The sequence below is a fragment of the Cetorhinus maximus genome, chromosome 30 (genome assembly GCF_964194155.1).
Source record: "Cetorhinus maximus chromosome 30, sCetMax3.hap1.1, whole genome shotgun sequence".
Lineage (NCBI taxonomy): Eukaryota > Metazoa > Chordata > Chondrichthyes > Lamniformes > Cetorhinidae > Cetorhinus > Cetorhinus maximus.
The window spans coordinates 10337012-10354482 of NC_135908.1; the positions used below are offsets into that span (position 1 = coordinate 10337012).

Genomic DNA, 17471 nt, shown 5'->3' on the forward strand with positions numbered 1-17471 from the left:
TTTCCTTTGTGAGCATTGCTGACAAGGCCAGCATTTGTTGCCCATCCCAAATTTCCTTGAACTGAATGGCTCGCTAGGTCATTTCAGAGGGCAGTTAAGAGTCGACCACATTGCTGTGGGTCTGGAGTCACATGTAGGCCAGACCAGGTAAGGACGGCAGATTTCCTTCCCTAAAGGGCATTAGTGAACCAGGTGCATTTTTACAACAATTAATGATAGTTTCATGGGCACCATTACTAAGACTAGTTGTCAATTCCGGATTTTATTAACTGCTTTTAAACTCCATCAGTTACCATGGCGGGACTTGAACCTGCATCCTCAGATCATTCGCTTAGGCCTCTGGATTACCAGTCCAGTGACATTACCACTACGCCACCGTCTCCCACACTTGGTGACAGAGATACTGACCACACAAAGTCAGGGATCAAGAAAATGAGATTACTCTGTGGAAACAAATCCAACAGTGAGAGAGAAAAAGAAACAAGAAAGATTTAAAGTGAGGTGTGGTGAATGGGGTGGGATGAGAGAAATCAGTTAACTCCAAAGCCTTCATCACAATTTAAAAACATATGGTTATTGGCTGTTGCTAATCTCATACCTCCCATTATCTATGTAAATGGCAGGGGTGGGGCCAGAGGGGTGATGAGTATTGGAGTGTTTACCCGACACTGTAAAGTTGAGGAATCCAAACGGTAAGTGGATAAGAACAGGAGAGAGAAGACCCATGCCTGGGAATATCACTGCAGGGGACATATAGACAACCCAACACTTGGGTAAAATCAGTTCAAACCTACACTATCAGAGTCCTCCAGCATTTTCGTGGACTCTGCAACATCTGGTGCGCTGGGTACAGTAACTGCCATAGGGGATCTGCTCCTACCCAAGGTTCCTATTGATGCCGTCTTCACTGAGTGTACCTGAGGGTTTGTTCCTGTAATTGAAATAAGATCTGTCAGGTTTCCAGAACTATCATATCTACCTTTCAACATCAGTTAAAGTTCACATTGACATACTGTACAGACATGCAGAGCAAGAGAGGCGCAAGAGTTTCTACTGAAGGTTATATCCCTCCCAAGGTGAACCTCCCTCCTCCTTGCTTAGCTGGCAAGTCAGTACCAGCTCACTCACCTGTCTGAGACAATAATGGTGTACTGGATGATGCTGTTTCATAGTTGGTGCTGGCAGGAGGGATGGCAATCACAGCAAAACTTTTCAGTGGGTGGGATGGACGCACGTGGGCGGTCGGAACACTGCGATTGGATTCCTCTTCCTGAGACCCAGGCAAATATGAAACTGCAGGTACATCAGCCTCTACATTCTCCACGGGGTGAGCCTGGGAACTGGGTGCTGGTGACATGTCACTATTTGGTGTATTTCGTACAGATTCTGGAACAGGAATCATAAAGAATCAGTCAAATCTCCAAGGTATCTCCAAACCTTGTAGCCTGAACTATTTTAACAATCCACACAGTCTCAGATGGATATGCTTAATATTTGTAGATCAAAAAATGTGTACATTGACTCAGCATTGCTGTGTAAAGAGGTCATTCTCCTCATTCTAAACATGTCAACAGATGTTTTCTCTGCCTAACAGTGATTTATACAAGAACCGCTGATATCCATGTCCCTAATCTGTAGCACAAAGAAAGCTATTTGAGGAAGTGTCCCAAATTTAGTTTGAGTATCTCTAGATGACGTTACAGTAAGCAAAGGCAAACAAAAGCAATGTTTAATCCAATAAACATAAGTTAGAACCATCAGCTTGATGAAATGTGTAAAAGTTACAACTCAAAATGGCCCAACCAGTTCATGTTACTCTTCACACCATCAAATAGTCTAATCACATTAACCTATCCTGTTCCCATGTCTTTTCAATACCATTTCTTTCATTCACCTCTCCAATCTATCTTTCATGCTGAAGTTGTTTCTGCATTCCCACTAACCCTGTGAATGAATTCCAAAGCCTCCTAATTCTCTGTATAAAGAAGTTTCTCTTGCCCTCTGTTCTAAATCTCTGACATTTAATCTTGTATTTACAGCTTATTGACCTTGATCCCTCAACTTCATGAAACAATCTGCATCTATCTACCCCGTCCCATGCTTTCATAATTTGAAAAACTAATATATTGCCAGCTAATCTGTGTTGTACTAATAGAAAATACCCAACTTTTCAGCCAATTGTTAGATTATCTCTTAATCTTCCTCATTCTTTGAATATAGTTCAGCTCCTACAAACAAGTGAATCACCCTAAAGGTTCCATCAGACCCTGCATCAATTCCTTTCCCCAGGATGCTGTTTTACATTCATTCTCCTGTTTCCCAACCTGTGTCACCTCATTCACGGCCTGTAACTGATGTTTTTGTCCTCTCTAGCCCTAAGCTCACTGTCCAAGATAAATACCTTGTGTTATTTCCAACCTCACCTTTAACGTTCATCCAAATATAACTGCCAAATCTGTAGGAAACACAGCCCCCAAGGGAGCAGAGATTGAGAAGTTCAAAACCAACACAGTATTGTCAGGAACTGAGAATTGAAATATTGATCAGGGGTTCCCTTCCCTGAAAAAGCCGAGAACAAATCCAACGTGTAGTGGACAGGATGCTGGTTGACGATAATATTGCTGCCCCTCATAAAGAGGAAGGACTAAACTAGGAATAAAGCTAATGACAGCGGATAAATCTCGGATAAATTCCGAGGTGGCTGGGCTAAGATCTCACCTGTAGAATTGGCCCTGTCTACTGAGGAGCCAAGCGGTCGGCTGCTGATCTGATGCCGAAGATAGCTGCGGGTTGGGGATGAAGGCCCGTCACAGAGGTGATGATGATGAGGGTTGTCGAGTGAATGGATGGGATGGGCACTAATCACAGCTGTGAATGAATATAACACAGAGAGCACTTCACACACAGAACCAACTACAGTGATCCAGAGAAATCCTGCCCTCTGTACCCAGACATATGAATCACATTCAGGACTCTCTCCCCCAAACATGTCATCACATTCAGAACGCCTTGGCACAACATGGCATTTCCGACTCCTCCCCACATCTCTATTCAGAACCCTACACTAACAGACCACCTCGATACCCTGCTTCATGCCCCTCACCATTCAGATGAGATGTTAAACTGAGGCTGCGTCTGCCCTCAGATGGACATTAGGGATCCCATGACATCAGCACTCTTGCTAAGCTGTGCGGGTGCGTGGCTGCACGCAGCAGTTTGCAGGTACCATGCAGACCTCATTCTATGATTAGGTATGTTCCTTACAAAAAAAATTAAAGGAAATGCATACTGAAATAACTGGCCATGCACAACAGCTAATTTCTTTTAAGGGAACATTGGATGGTGCTACTTTGAAGAAGAGCAGGGCCAATATTTGTTCCTTATCAAACACCTAAAAGAGATTACCTGGTCATTACCACTTTGCTTTTTGTGGGATCTTGCTGTGTTCAAATTGTGCATTTCTTATACTATATCAGTGACTACACTTCAAAAGTACTTTGGAGCAACCTAGCGTCTTCAGAAAGGTGCTATATAAACACAAGTCTTTCCTTCCCTATAAGCACTGCACTAAAGGGTCACCAGTAGGTATTGAAATATCTGGAGTGGGGCTTGAACCCACCACCTTCTGTCATAGAGGCAAGAGAAGGCTGGCTTGCAGAACCTGAAGATCAGGGCACAGAGAGGGAGAGTGTATGGAAGAGGGAGAATACATGTGCCCCTGAAAAGTCTTAAAGAATCCAAGACTCTACTGGTTGACTGAAAATCCCACTGGTGAACAAGGGAATAACTGATTGAAGTTCTGACTATTGGTATAAAGTTGGATCACACACAGTCCCACTCTGAAACTAATGGTGCCCTTTTTGTTCTTTGATCATTTATTTTCTGCTCTTTTTGAAGTCCAGACACACACATGGCTGAAATGAAGGTTGCAATCAGTCAGTTGCCAACAGCTAGTGAATAAATTTGCACCATGTTTAACACAGACGGCTCCATCCTTTATTGCACTTTCAGCCAACAGTTAACTCAAAGAAATTCAGTGATCTATGCTCCAGTCACATTGTAGATACTTTGATGAGGTTATTAACTGCACATGGTCTGTGTGGATCAGTGAAACACTGCTTTTACCCATGGGGTCTTCAGAGGAGACAATTCACACAATGTCACCTGGCTCAGACATTTTTGCATTTTTTATTATCCGCTCATGGTCATAAAATATTGACACAACCATCTAAAGGACACGTGAGAAATGTTATCACACATACGCTGAGGAGGCTGAGCATCAAAGGGCATCATCATCTTTGGCCGCAATCCTCTCCGCCCGCTCAGGGTGGACATGCCATCTTCTAGTTCACGGCCTGCAAAGACAAACATCCCTGAATTGTCGCTGGCTGCCAGAACTTTACCGCACAACCACATACATCAGTGGAAAGTACTTAAACCATACGAACAATGATAGACAGGAAAAGACTGTTTTGGTCTTACACGACTACCTCACTCACCCCTTACATCTAAAACCATGTCATCTCCTGAGAGCGAGAAAACAGATAAAAGCCCAAATCAGTGTGGGAAATATCAACCTGAGAAATTCCTCTCTGACCTTCTCAGGCATTCAAAGCGGGTTCAGGTCATCTCCCTCTGGCTCTGACAACTCCCATGCAGCATCTACCCTCTGCACGATGTGACCTTAACCCAGTCAGAAACTGGTCTAACTATCATCTGAAGGAACTCAGTAAATCAGCATCTGCTAAATTCACTCCCTTCCTTAATTTATATATTTCCAATCTTTTAAAGTTCACTCATTGCTGTCTGCAGACATTTGGAGAGCTCCCCTTATACATGCTTGCCAGGACATTTCCATGCAATTGCACACTGATGAGCAGGAAGTGAGAAGCTGCTGTGGGAATTAAAAACAGAGAACACCAGAACTGTTCTGATGAAAGACCTGAAACGTTAACTGTTTCCGTCTTCACAGATGCCGCCATGAATGCTGAGTGTTTCCAGCATTTTTGGGTTTTATTTCTCATGGAGTTTAACTGCATTAGGGATTGGGGAGCCACGTCCCGGTATTTCCTGCTTCATGCCCCAATAATTAGCATCACTGGCAGCTGGGGGAGTGAGCAGGAAGAAAACTTGTGTTTTGGATAGGATGTGTGTGATCTTTATTCACCATTTCTTTTTGTTTATTTGTACAAAACCTCGTTGATTCTGGATAACATTACAAGGTTTGAATTATTGAGCTTGTTCCCATCTGCCTAACAGGAATATAGATACCATCACCTGAATTCCCCCAAGAGACAGGTGCTAAAGTCGACTGCTTCTATTCACATCAGCTGGAGCTTTGAACTCACCCAGATAGGAATTCCTCCGTTGGTGGTCTTTATCTAGGGAATTCTCTACTGGAGTAATGTCCTGGGAATTACGTGGAATGGGGGTGTCAGTCATGACTGGGTTTGGATCTGGTGACTTGTCAATCGGTTTCAGTTCTAGGCGTTCGTGGTGAATCCAGAGGTCAGGGGGTTTGACATCCTTCGAATTCCCTTTGTACTTGTGAGATCCGTTGGCGGATTTACAGGCTGCACGTTTCCTAGAGGGAAAAAGGCCAAACAGGAGCAGCATTGAGGGGAGGGAGCACAGTTGAAGATTTTATACATTTAACTTTTTAAAATAAATTGTATGCTCATCAAGGTGAAGAGATATTGGCACTGGAGAGGCACCGAGAGTCAACATCAAACACTCCCAGGGCAGGTATAGCATGGGGTTAGATACAGAGTAAAGCTCTCTCTACACTGTCCCCATCAAACACTCCCTGGACAGGTACAGCACGGGGTTAGATACAGAGTAAAGCTCCCTCTACCCTGTCTCCATCAAACACTCCCAGGGCAGGTACAGCACGGGGTTAGATACAGAGTAAAGTTCCCTCTACACTGTCCCCATCAAACGCTCCCAGGGCAGGTACAGCACGGGGTTAGATACAGAGTAAAGCTCCCTCTACACTGTCCCCATCAAACACTCCCTGGACAGGTACAGCACGGGGTTAGATACAGAGTAAAGCTCCCTCTACCCTGTCTCCATCAAACACTCCCAGGGCAGGTACAGCATGGGGTTAGATACAGAGTAAAGCTCCCTCTACACTGTCTCCATCAAACACTCCCAGGGCAGGTACAGCACGGGGTTAGATAAAGAGTAAAGCTCCCTCTACACTGTCTCCATCAAACACTCCCAGGGCAGGTACAGCACGGGGTTAGATACAGAATAAAACTCCCTCTAAACCGTCTCCATCAAACACTCCCAGGGCAGGTACAGCATGGGGTTAGATACAGAGTAAAGCTCCCTCTACACTGTTCCCATCAAATACTCCCAGGGCAGGTACAGCACAGGGTTAGATACAGAATAAAGCTCCCTCTACACTGTCCCCATCAAACACTCCGAGGACAGGTACAGCATGGGGTTAGATACAGAATAAAGCTCCCTCTACACTGTCTCCATCAAACACTCCCAGGACAGGTACAGCATGTGGTTAGATACAGAGTACAGCTCCCTCTACACTGTCCCACCTTAAACTCACATGGCAGGTTACTGGAGTTCTTTGAGGATGTAACAAGCAGGGTGGATAAAGAGAAGCCAGCAGATGTGCATTTGTATTTCCAAAAAGAATTTGATAAGGCGTCACATAAAAGGTTACCACACAAGATAAGAGGTTAGGATGTTGAGGTGATATATTAGCATGGACAAAGGACTGGCTAACTAACAGGAAACAGAGAGTTGGGATAAATGGGTCATTTTCAGGATGTCACACTGTAACTAATGGAATGCTGCAGGGATCTGTTCTGGGGATCTACTATTTACGATCTATAATGATTTGGATGAAGGGACCGACTGTATTGTAGCAAATTTTCTGATGATACAAAATTAGGTAGGAAAACAAGTGAGGAGTCTGCAAAGGGATAGAAATAGGTTAAGTGAGTGGGCAAAAATTTGGCAGATGAAGTACAATGTGGGAAAATGTGAGGCTGCCCAATTTGGCAGGAAGAATAGAAAAGCAGAATATTATTGAAATGGAGAGAGACTACGGAACTCTGATGTACAGAGGGATCTGGGTGTCCTTGTACATGAATCACAGAATGTTAGCATGCAGTTACAAGTAATTAGGATGGCAAATGGAATGTTAGCCTTTATTGCAAGCTGGGATAGAGCATAAAAGTAGGAACGTCTTGCCACAACTGAACAAGGCATTGGTGAGACTGCATCTAGAGTACTGTGTACAGTTTTGGTTACCTTACTTCAGGAGGGATATAATTGCATTAGAAGCAGATCAGAGAAAGTTCACTAGGCTAATTCCTGGGATGGAGGGGTTGTCTTATAAGGAAATGTTGAACAGGTAGAGCCTATACTCACTGGAGTTTAGAAGAATGAGAGGTATCTTATTGAGACATATAAGATCCTGAGAGGGTTTGACAGGGTAGATGCCGAGAGGATGTTTCCCCTCATGGAAGAACCTAGAACTAGGGGGCACAGTTTCAGAATAAGGGGGCTCCCATTTAAGACAGAGATGAGGAGGAATTTCTTCTCTCAGAGGGTCGTTAGTATTTGGAATCTCTTCACCAGCGAGCAGTGGAGGCTGGGTCATTCAATACATTCAAGGTTGAGTCAGGCAGATTTTTGATCGACAAGGGAGTCAAGGGTTATGGGGGCCAAGCTGGAAAGTGCAGTTAAGGCCACAGTCAGATCAACCTTGATCTTACTGAATGGCAGAGCAGGCTCGAGCGGCCGAATGGCCTACTCCTGCTCCTATTTCTTTATGTTCTTGGGTATAGCACAAATTAGATACAGAACAAAGCTCCCTCTACACTGTCCAGAGAAAGTGCTTCAAACTCAAAAAAGCACTTACTGTACCAATGGGATATCCTTATGTTTGCCACACCAGCTACTCTCCTGGCTTGGTGAGCTGGCCATTAGTGCCAAATTAGGGGCAGTTTTGTGCTGTGACCCTATCAAATGCCCTGATTGAGACTTCTCAATTTCATTTCATATTGGAACATTATTGAGGACAAACATGAAAAGCTCGGTTTGGATTAGATATGAATTCAGTGTGTAGTATGGAGCGTTCAGTGTTTAGTATGGAGCGTGCAGTGCTTAGAAGCCGTTCTCTCCTCACTTTTTCTGCTGGTAGTTGGTCCTTCGAGTGCAGATTAAAGCGATGATGACCACAATGATGATTGTGAAGACTCCCGCAGAGATGATGATAATGAGCATGGTGTTACTATCCAGGTTCGAGGTAGGGCTTCCATGGGGGCTGTTGTGACCTGTGAAAAATACAAATTACCAATGAGAACTCACCAAAGAACAAATAATAATAAGACATGAGTCAATGGGAGTAGGGTCACTCCCAGCCCCAGGGCCCCAGTAACTTGAGGACCTCACCCCATTAGGGACACTCCCAGCCCCAGGGCCCCAGTACTCGAGGCTGTCAGTTCCAGCCAGGTTTGACAATACATTTAGATGATCAAACTCACATGGCTATGGATCAGGGATCTGACTGTCAATCATTTAAATCGTTGACACCCTGTCCATAAGGGCGCAGGAATTTTGTTCTCTGTAGAAAGTGTTGCTGGGGATTTGGAGAGAAGACGATTGTACGTGTGGGCCACTTGCTGTGTGTGAAAGGAGGGGACACTGGGTTGGGTGAGGGTGGCAGTGCTGGGGGGAGACAGCGGAAATACACTTGATATTTGTGCCACAATAATACCGAAAGTAATTACCACTGATCGAGTGTCTGGTGTCCGAACCTGAGTCCATTACTGAAGGATTCTTCCCGAGTTTCCCAGATGATCCAGGTGCTGCAGAGATACAGATTGGTATTAATCCAGCTGTTTAAGATTAGCACATCCAGAAACCCAAACATCTACACTGCACACTGACTACTATCTACTCAATCCCTACAACACACAGTGAGGACAGAGTGTGATGAACAATGGGAACACTTTCAGGAAGGACACAGTGAAGATGCTGGAATGGAAAGTGCACCTTAACCCTTTGATGAGGAGACTTCATAGCACTGTGTATCCATCACTGGCTGCTGTCCAGCATTAACCCTGTTTACGAACCAAGGCATTTTTGTTAATTATCCATATTTACAGGTGTTGGTGGGTAACGCAGGGGGTAACAGGTCCAGTGTGAGTGCAGTTAATTGAGAATCCAGATGTGGCTAATTGTAAGGGTGATTAGTAAATAAATATGGATAATAGACTCTGCCTTTGGTCACATGTTTTAATTGGACCATTTTTGATGGTAAATTGTTAAGACGAAAAGCAGTGTGCAGCAGTGCGCGCAGGTGGGGTGTGCGCGGGGGAGGGAATGCGCGCGGGGGGAGGGAGTGCATGTGGGGGAGAGTGGCACAGGGGTGGGAGTGTGCATGGGGGGGGAGAGTGCATGGGGGGGAGAGTGCATACGGGGGGGAGAGTGCATGCGGGGGGGACGGTGCATGCGGGGGGGGGAGTACGCGCGTGGCGGGGGGGGAGAACGCGCGCGGGGGGAGAACGCATGTGGGGGGAGGGTGTGTGCGTGGGGGGAGGGGGTGGGGGCGTGGGGGGGAGGGGTGGGTGCGTGGGGGAGGGGGTGGGTGCATGGGGGGGAGGGGGTGGGTGCATGGGGGGGGAGGGGGTGGGTGCGTGGGGGGGAGTGGGTGGGTGCGTGGGGGGGGAGGGGGTGGGTGCGTAGGAGGGGGGTGCGTAGGAGGGGGAGGGAGAGTGGGCACAGTGAGGGGGGGTGGATGTGGTGGGGGGAGGGTGGACGTGGTGGGGGGAGGAGGGTGGGTGGACGGGGGAGGTTGACTGGATGAGGGGGGATGGGGGTGGGTGGGGAGGGTGTCTGGGTAGACAGTGCTGCATCTGGTTGTAAGGGTCAATATTCTCAGCAGTCGCTCTGAGTAAAGTCCTGCTCGCAACTTTGGACAAAAACCTCAAAGTGCACCACATCTGTTCATTTCATCTCAGAACCTTTGGTGAAAGGGGGAGATTGAAAAGGTTCGTGCTGAATGGTGGCAGAGTTTTGATTTTTCTGACAGATATACAGGAAGTACAGAGACTGGATTGGAAGGTGTTGGCTCATAGCTGAAATAGCATCACCATTGCAGCATGCGTGTTGGTCAACGATGACTACTGCACATTAACCTGGTTAGTGATCTGTGAAATAATGATCCACTGAATACTTTTCTGGGCCCAAAGCCTAGATTTGTATCAGTGTAGCCAAGTGGACTGCGAGTACCTCTGCTGTTGAGTTGGTCATGTCCCACGAGCTTTTTGCAGCTCCTGTGTTTACAGTAATGACCTGAGACTCCAGGCAATGGAGGAATTAGCTGCCCATGTCTACCAGAAAAGATCAAATCTTTTCTCGTTGCCATAATGACTGATACAGAATTGGCTACAAATTCAGGAGAGATCCCGCCCCCTGCCTGCTTTCAGTTAATGCTTTAGATTTGAACTTTGTAAAGAGTTGACTCAGATTTCCAATCTGGGAACTTCATCCAGTTGGAAGAGCTGAGTAATTATGTTACTGAGTTAGTAAGACACAGGTTATCAATTAACATCCTACAGGTTGAATTCAATAAATCTGGGAATCTGTGGGTTAGCACTGAGAAAACAACTATTACAGTTTAAAGGTTGTTGGTTCATTGATATCCTCAGAGGGAAATCTGCCACCCACAGTTGGCCTGGCCTGCAAGTGACTCCACATCATGTGCTTGACTCTCAATCTCAGCTGAAGTAGCCAAGTCAACAGTAAACAACCACAATAAAGTTCAATAAGAAGCACAAAAAAAAGCGAACAACCTTTTAGCAATGGTATCGTGTCAGGCATAGACTAAGGAAATCTCATCTTTGTCAACTATGCAAAGTTCTCATTTTCACTGGAGGGTTGGTGCTCAAATTGGAAAATGTGTCCCACAGACACACAACACACTCAGCACAGTCTTACTCGTACAAGCAGATGATACCAGCCAATATCCCAGACTCCACCGCCAGCATACTAGCTGTGGAATGGGCAGGGAAGTTGAGTTGAGGTAGAGGATCAGCCAAGATCGTACCGAATGACAGAGCAGGCTCGAGAGGCCGAATGGTCTACTCCTGTTCCTATTTCTAAAGCTCTTATTTCTTATTTCCCTTCGTGTACAATATACTATCAATCTCAGTTTTAAATATACTCAACAACTGAGCATCCTTGACCCTCTGGGGTAGAGAATTCCAAAAATTCACAGTTCTTGAGTGCAGAAATTTCTCCTCATCTCAGCCCAAGATGCTTGACCCCTTATCCTGAGACTATGACCCCTAGTTCTAAACTCTCCACTGGAGTTGGGGGTGGGTAACCATACCCTGTCAAGCCCTCTAACAATTCTATCCACTTCAATGAAATCACCTCCCATTCTTCCAAATTCCAGAGAATATTGGCCCATTCTCCTCAATCTGTCTAGATAGGACAAGCCTATCATCCCTGGATCTATCTAGTGAACCTTTGTTGCACCCTCTCTATGGCATTCCTTAGGTATGAAGACCAAACTGTGCACTGTACTCCAGGTGTGGTCTCATCAAAGCCCTGTACAATTGTAGCAAGACTTCTTTACACCCACCTCGTAATAAAGGCCAACATACATTTGCTTTCCTAATTGCTTGCTGTACCTGCAAGCTAACTGTTTATAATTCATGTACAACGGCAGCCAAAACCATTTGAACACCAAGCTAATATTATTAAATCCAACATGAGTTGCCAAATCAAAGCTACTGAAAATTGAATGCTCATTCAAATTTTAAGAGGATGTGATTTACACAGATGAGAAACGGTTTGAGCAAGGTTGATTGAGCAGATAGGGTATTCCTCAGAGGATATGACAGAGGATACTTTGGTCAGTTTTTACTATTGCAGACAATACTGAGTTACCAGTTATACATGGATAGGGTTAATGTTACAATTGCAAATGTCAAAAGGATGTGCATTTAGCACTAGAATAAGGGATTTCAAATGAAGCAGGCTATGGCCCTGATGGCAATCACCTGGGGCATACCCAATGAAATTGGGCCTATGTTCAGGAGTCCCTTGTTTATATTGTTAACTAAAAAGAAACACTTATACTGAAATAAAGTCTGAATGCCTCAAAGTGTTTTAGATCAATAAAGGATTTTGAATCCCCGTCATTGTTGCAATGTAGAAAATATCGAACAATGACGTAACGACCAGGTAACCTCTTTTACTGATCTTGGTTGAGCAATAAATATAGTTCAGGACACGGCCACAACTCGTCTGCTCATCTTCAAACAGTGTCATGGCTTTTTTACATCCACTTGAGAGGGCAAGCTGGGCATTGGTTTAATGTCTCATGTAAAACACAAGCACGTCTGACACTGCAGCCCTTCCTCAGTACTGCACTGCAAGTGTCAACACAGCATCTCCAACACTGCAGCAGTCCCTCAGTACTGCACTGCGAGTGTCAACACAGCACCTCTGGCACTGCAGCACTCCCTCAGTACTGCACTGCGAGTGTCAACACAGCATCTCCAACACTGCAGCACTCCCTCAGTACTGCACTGCGAGTGTCAACACAGCATCTCCAACATTGCAGCACTGCGAGTGTCAATACAGCATCTCGGGCACTGCAGCACTCCCTCAGTACTGCACTGCGAGTGTCAACACAGCACCTCTGACACTGCAGCGCTCCCTCAGTACTGCACTGCAAGTGTCAACACAGTACACAGCACCTCTAACACTGCAGCACTCCCTCAGTACTGCACTGTGAGTGACAACACAGATTTTGTACCCCTAAGAGGCAAGAATGTTACCCACTGAACCACAGCTGTCAGCTGCTCACTAAGTTCTAGTATTCTTCCCATGGACTGGAGAGAGATGTTTGTATATCACCTTATTCCCTCCTTCAAAGCATATCCCAATCAATGGGTTGGTTTTGCAGTGCAGTCAGCACTATATTATATTGCCAAATAGCAGGGTAACAGGATGAGCAATCACCATGCTTACAGACAGGCTCAAAATGAACAACAGAAAGGAATGGTACAGTGGGAACAACTGCACGATCATAGTGAGCTGCTTGGAGGACGTTTGTTTGGGATTTTAATAATAGCTTTTATTAAGAATAATTAAAGAATTAAAAGCAAGCAGAACACCAAAACAGAGCAGCAGGAATAAAAAGGCAGAATCTCTTCTCCACGTTGGTTAGAGCCCGAGAAAGGTGCTGTCCCCTCTCCCAGACAGAGAAGACATTATAATATCTGTTATTACTGATGGGACGATGCCAAAGAACATCAGCAAAGACTCTTCCATGTGTTAAAGGAACAGTCCTTGAAATAACACTGTGCGATATAACAGCACAAACACTTAAACTGCTTGATTCATCACGTCTCTTTATCTGTTGTTTTAATTTTGTTTATATATTGGCACAGTATACTGGTTATGGCTTAGTTCCAGCTAATCAAACACCAGTATCTTGGTGAGGAAATGCCCTGTCGCACATGATACTGAATCACACAGTACATAAGATCCCAGTTGTGCCTGGTCAGTACTACATTAACTAATTTCAGCTGTGATGTGGGCCGGGGAAGGGGGTGCGGGTGGAGCAGAGAGGTTTATAATAGGCGTCTGTTCTGTTAAGCCAGTCAGAGGTGTTGGGTGAGACTGGGGTGTGAAGGATCACAGACTGGATTCTTTAGTTGTCAGTGGGACTAGCATTCAATAAACACTGTAAATTGTAGCATACGTAGGAAGAAAGTAATTAAAATAAATTAACTAAATAACATAAATTAGAATGGCGGGGTAGGTGTTATGTCGCAGCTGTGAGATGTGGGAGCTTTTGGACACCATGGTGATCCATGACAAACACGTCTGCAGTAAGTCTAAGCAGCTTGAGGAACTCCAGATCAGGATTATTGATCTGGAAGCCGAAATGCAGACACTGCACAACATAAGGGAGGGGGAGAAATATCTGGATACTTTGTTCCAGAAGACAGCCACACCTCTTCGAAGAGGGACATCTGTTTTGGTCAGCAGTGAGGGACAGGAGGATGTGACTGTCAGTGAGGCACGTAATGGGTCTGAGCAGACAGTAGGGGAGGAGCCTCAGGCTTTGCAATTGTCAAACAGGTTTTGAGGTGCTCACAACCTGTGTGAATGAAAGCGAAGTCTGCAAGGTGGATGAGCTGGCTGGCCATGGCACTGTGGTACAGGAAGTTGTTCAAGCGGGGAGAGCAAAAAGGAATGTAATAGCAGTAGAAGATAGTATAGTGAGGGGGATTGACACTGTTCTCTGTAGCAAAGAGCGAGGGTCCAGATGGCAATGTTGCCTGCCTGGTGCCAGGGTTCGGGACATCTGCTCAGGGCTGGAGAGGAACTTGCAGTGGGAGGGGGAGGATCCAGTTGCCGTGGTCCGTGTAGGTACCAATGACATAAGTAGAACAAGGAAAGAGGTTCTGCAAAGACAGTATGAGGAGTTAGGTACCAAATTAAGAAGCAGAACCTCAAAGGTAATAAACTCTGGATTATTACCTGGGCTACGTGAAAATTGGCATAGGGCAAATAAGATTAGAGAGACGAACGCATGGCTCAAAGACTGGTGTGGGAGAAGGGGGTTCGGTTTGTGGGGCACTGACAACTGTACCATTGGGATGGTTTACACCTGAACCGTGCTGGGACGAGTGTCCTCACAAATCGCATAACTAGGGATGTAGAGAGGACTTTAAACTGAACAAAAGGGGTGAGGGATCAAGCTTGGGTAGAGGTAGCAATTCAAGGTGTAGAGTCAAGATAGAAGAAAAAAATAGTAATATGAGAAATGAGGGTCAGAGAATGGCAGGAAGGGACAGAGAGAAAAAACCTAAGAATACACCAACAGTCAAGACTAGATGTCACAAAAGTAACTAAAAAACAAAACTGAAGGCTCTCTATCTGAATGCACGTAGCATTCATAACAAAGTAAATGAATTGACGGCCCACACTGAAGTAAATAAATATGATCTGATAGCAATTACAGAGATGTGGCTGCAGGACGACAAAGACTGGGTCCTTAACATTGAAGGGTACATGATATACAAGAAGAATAGGAAGCTGGATAAAGGTGGAGGGGTAGTACTGTTAATCAAAGAGGGCATTGGTGCAATAGTTAGAGATGACTTTGGTTCAGGGGATCAGAATGTAGAATCGGTTTGGGTGGAGATGAGGAATAATAGGGGAAATAAGTCATTAGTGGAAGTGGTCTACAGGCCCCCTAACAGTAGCCAGAAAGTAGGACAAAATATTCAAGAGAAAATATTGTGTGCTTGTGATAAAGGGACGACAATAATCATGGGTGATTTTAATCTACACATAAACTGGAAAAATCAGATTGGCAGTAGTAGCCTGGATGAGGAGTTTTTATAATGCTTTCAAGATAGTTTCTTAGAGCAGCATGTTCTGGAACCAACTAGAGAGCAGGTTATATCAGACTTGGTACTGTGTAATGTGATAGAATTAATTAATGACCTCAGAGTAAAGACACCCCAAGGTAGCAGTGACCACAATATAATTGAATTTTACATCCAGTTTGAAAGGGAGAAGGGCGGGTCTAAGACTAGTATCTTAAACTTAAATAAGGGCAACTATGTGGGGATGAAAGCTGAGCTAGCTGAAGTGAACTAGGCTGGTGGATAGATTAAGAGAGAAGCAGTGGCAGACATTTAAGGGGATATTTCAGAGTATTCAGAATAAGTACATTCCTACTATAAAGAAAAATTCTAAAGGGAGGACCCACCATCTGTGGTTAACTAAAGATGTTAGGGAAAGCACCAAACTTAAGGAAAAAGCATACAACTCCACAAAGATGAGTGGCTGGATAGATGACTGGACAGGATATATAAAGAACGGCAGAGAATGACTAAAAGATTAATCAGGAGAAAGAAATTACAGTATGACAGGAAGCTAGCTAGAAATGTAAAAACGGATAGAAAGAGTTTCTACAGGGACCTAAAAAGGAAAAGAGCAAGTAAAGTGAGTGTTGGTTCTCTAGAGAGTGACAGTGGGGAGTTAATAGTAGATAGTAAGGAAATGGTGGAAGAAATGAACAAATGTTTTGCTTCTGTGTTCACTATAGAGAATACAAAAAACATTCCAGTAATAGCTGCAAATCAGGAGGTGAACAGGAGAATGGAACTTGGTGAAATTGAAATCACTAGGGAAGCGGTACTGAGCAAACTGATGGAGCTGCGGACTGGCAAGTCTCCGGGTCCCGATGGACTACATCCTAGGATCTTAAAAGAGATGGCTAATGAGGTAGTCGATGCGCTGGTGTAAATTTTCCAAAATTTGCTAAATCCTGGAAAGGTTCCATTAGATTGGAAAGTAGCAAATATAACCCCTCTATTCAAGAAGGGGTGGAGGCAGAAAACAGGAAACTATAGGCCAGTTAGCTAGACGTCTGTTGTGGGGAAGTTATTAGAATCGTTCATTAAGGAGGTTATATCTGGGCAATTAGAAGAGTTCAAGGCAATAGGGAAGAGTCAGCATGGTTTTGTGAAAGGAAAATCATGTTTAACCAATTTATTGGAGTTTTTGAAGGAGTAACATGCGCAGTGGATAAAGGGGAGCCTGTAGACGTACTGTACTTGGATTTCCAGAAGACATTTGATAAGGTGCCACATCAAAGATTACGGAAAGTAAAAGCGCATGGTGGAGCAGGGGGTAATATATTAGCATGGATAGAAGACTGGCTGGCTGGCAGAAAGCAGAGAGTGTGCATAAATAGATCTTTTTCTGACTGGCAGGATGTGACAAGTGGAGTCCCACAGGGGTCAGTACTGGGGCCTCAGCTTTTTACAATTTACATCAATGACTTAGATAAGGGGAGTGAAGGCATGGTAGCTAAATTTGCAGATAACACAAAGATAGGTAGGAAAGTATGTTGTGAAGAGGACATGAGGAGGTTTCAGGTGGCTATAGATAGGTTGAGTGAGTGGGCAAAGATCTGGCAAATGGAGTTTAATGTGGGAAAATGTGAAATTGTTCACTTTGGCAGGAAGAAAAAAAAAGCAGAGTATTACTTAAATGGAGAATGGCTGCATAATTCTGAGGTGCAGAGGGATCTAGATGTTCTAGTACATGAGTCACAAAAAGTTAGTATGCAGGTACAGCAAATAATTAAGGCGGCTAATGAATGCTATCCTCTATTACAAGAGGGGTTGAACATAAAAGTAAGGATGTTATGCTTCAGTTACACAGGGTATTGGTGAGACTGCACCTCGAATACTGCGTGCAGTTTTGGTCTCCTTATTTAAGGAAGAATGTTAATGCATTGGAGGCGGGGTTCAAAGGAGGTTTCCTAGATTGATACCTGGAATGAGTGGGTTGTCTTATGAGGAAAGGCTGGACAGACTGGGCTTGTTTCCACTGGTGTTTAGAAGAGTGAGGGGTGATTTGATTGAAGTATACAAAATCCTGAATGGCCTTGA

At 44.6% G+C, this 17471-nt stretch overlaps 1 protein-coding gene across 1 annotated transcript in view; it reads right to left on the minus strand.

Moving 5' to 3' along the window:
- The window catches only part of LOC144670059 (neogenin-like), a 179589-nt gene that overhangs the window by 2174 nt on the left and 159944 nt on the right, over positions 1–17471 (minus strand). Inside the window, exons 21-27 of the mRNA XM_078532436.1 lie at positions 8760–8837; positions 8156–8303; positions 5349–5584; positions 4263–4355; positions 2719–2868; positions 1129–1386; positions 795–931 (exon numbers count right to left, since the gene is read on the minus strand). Coding sequence (XP_078388562.1) covers positions 795–931; positions 1129–1386; positions 2719–2868; positions 4263–4355; positions 5349–5584; positions 8156–8303; positions 8760–8837 — 1100 coding nt within the window. The remainder of the gene's footprint in view (positions 1–794; positions 932–1128; positions 1387–2718; positions 2869–4262; positions 4356–5348; positions 5585–8155; positions 8304–8759; positions 8838–17471) is intronic.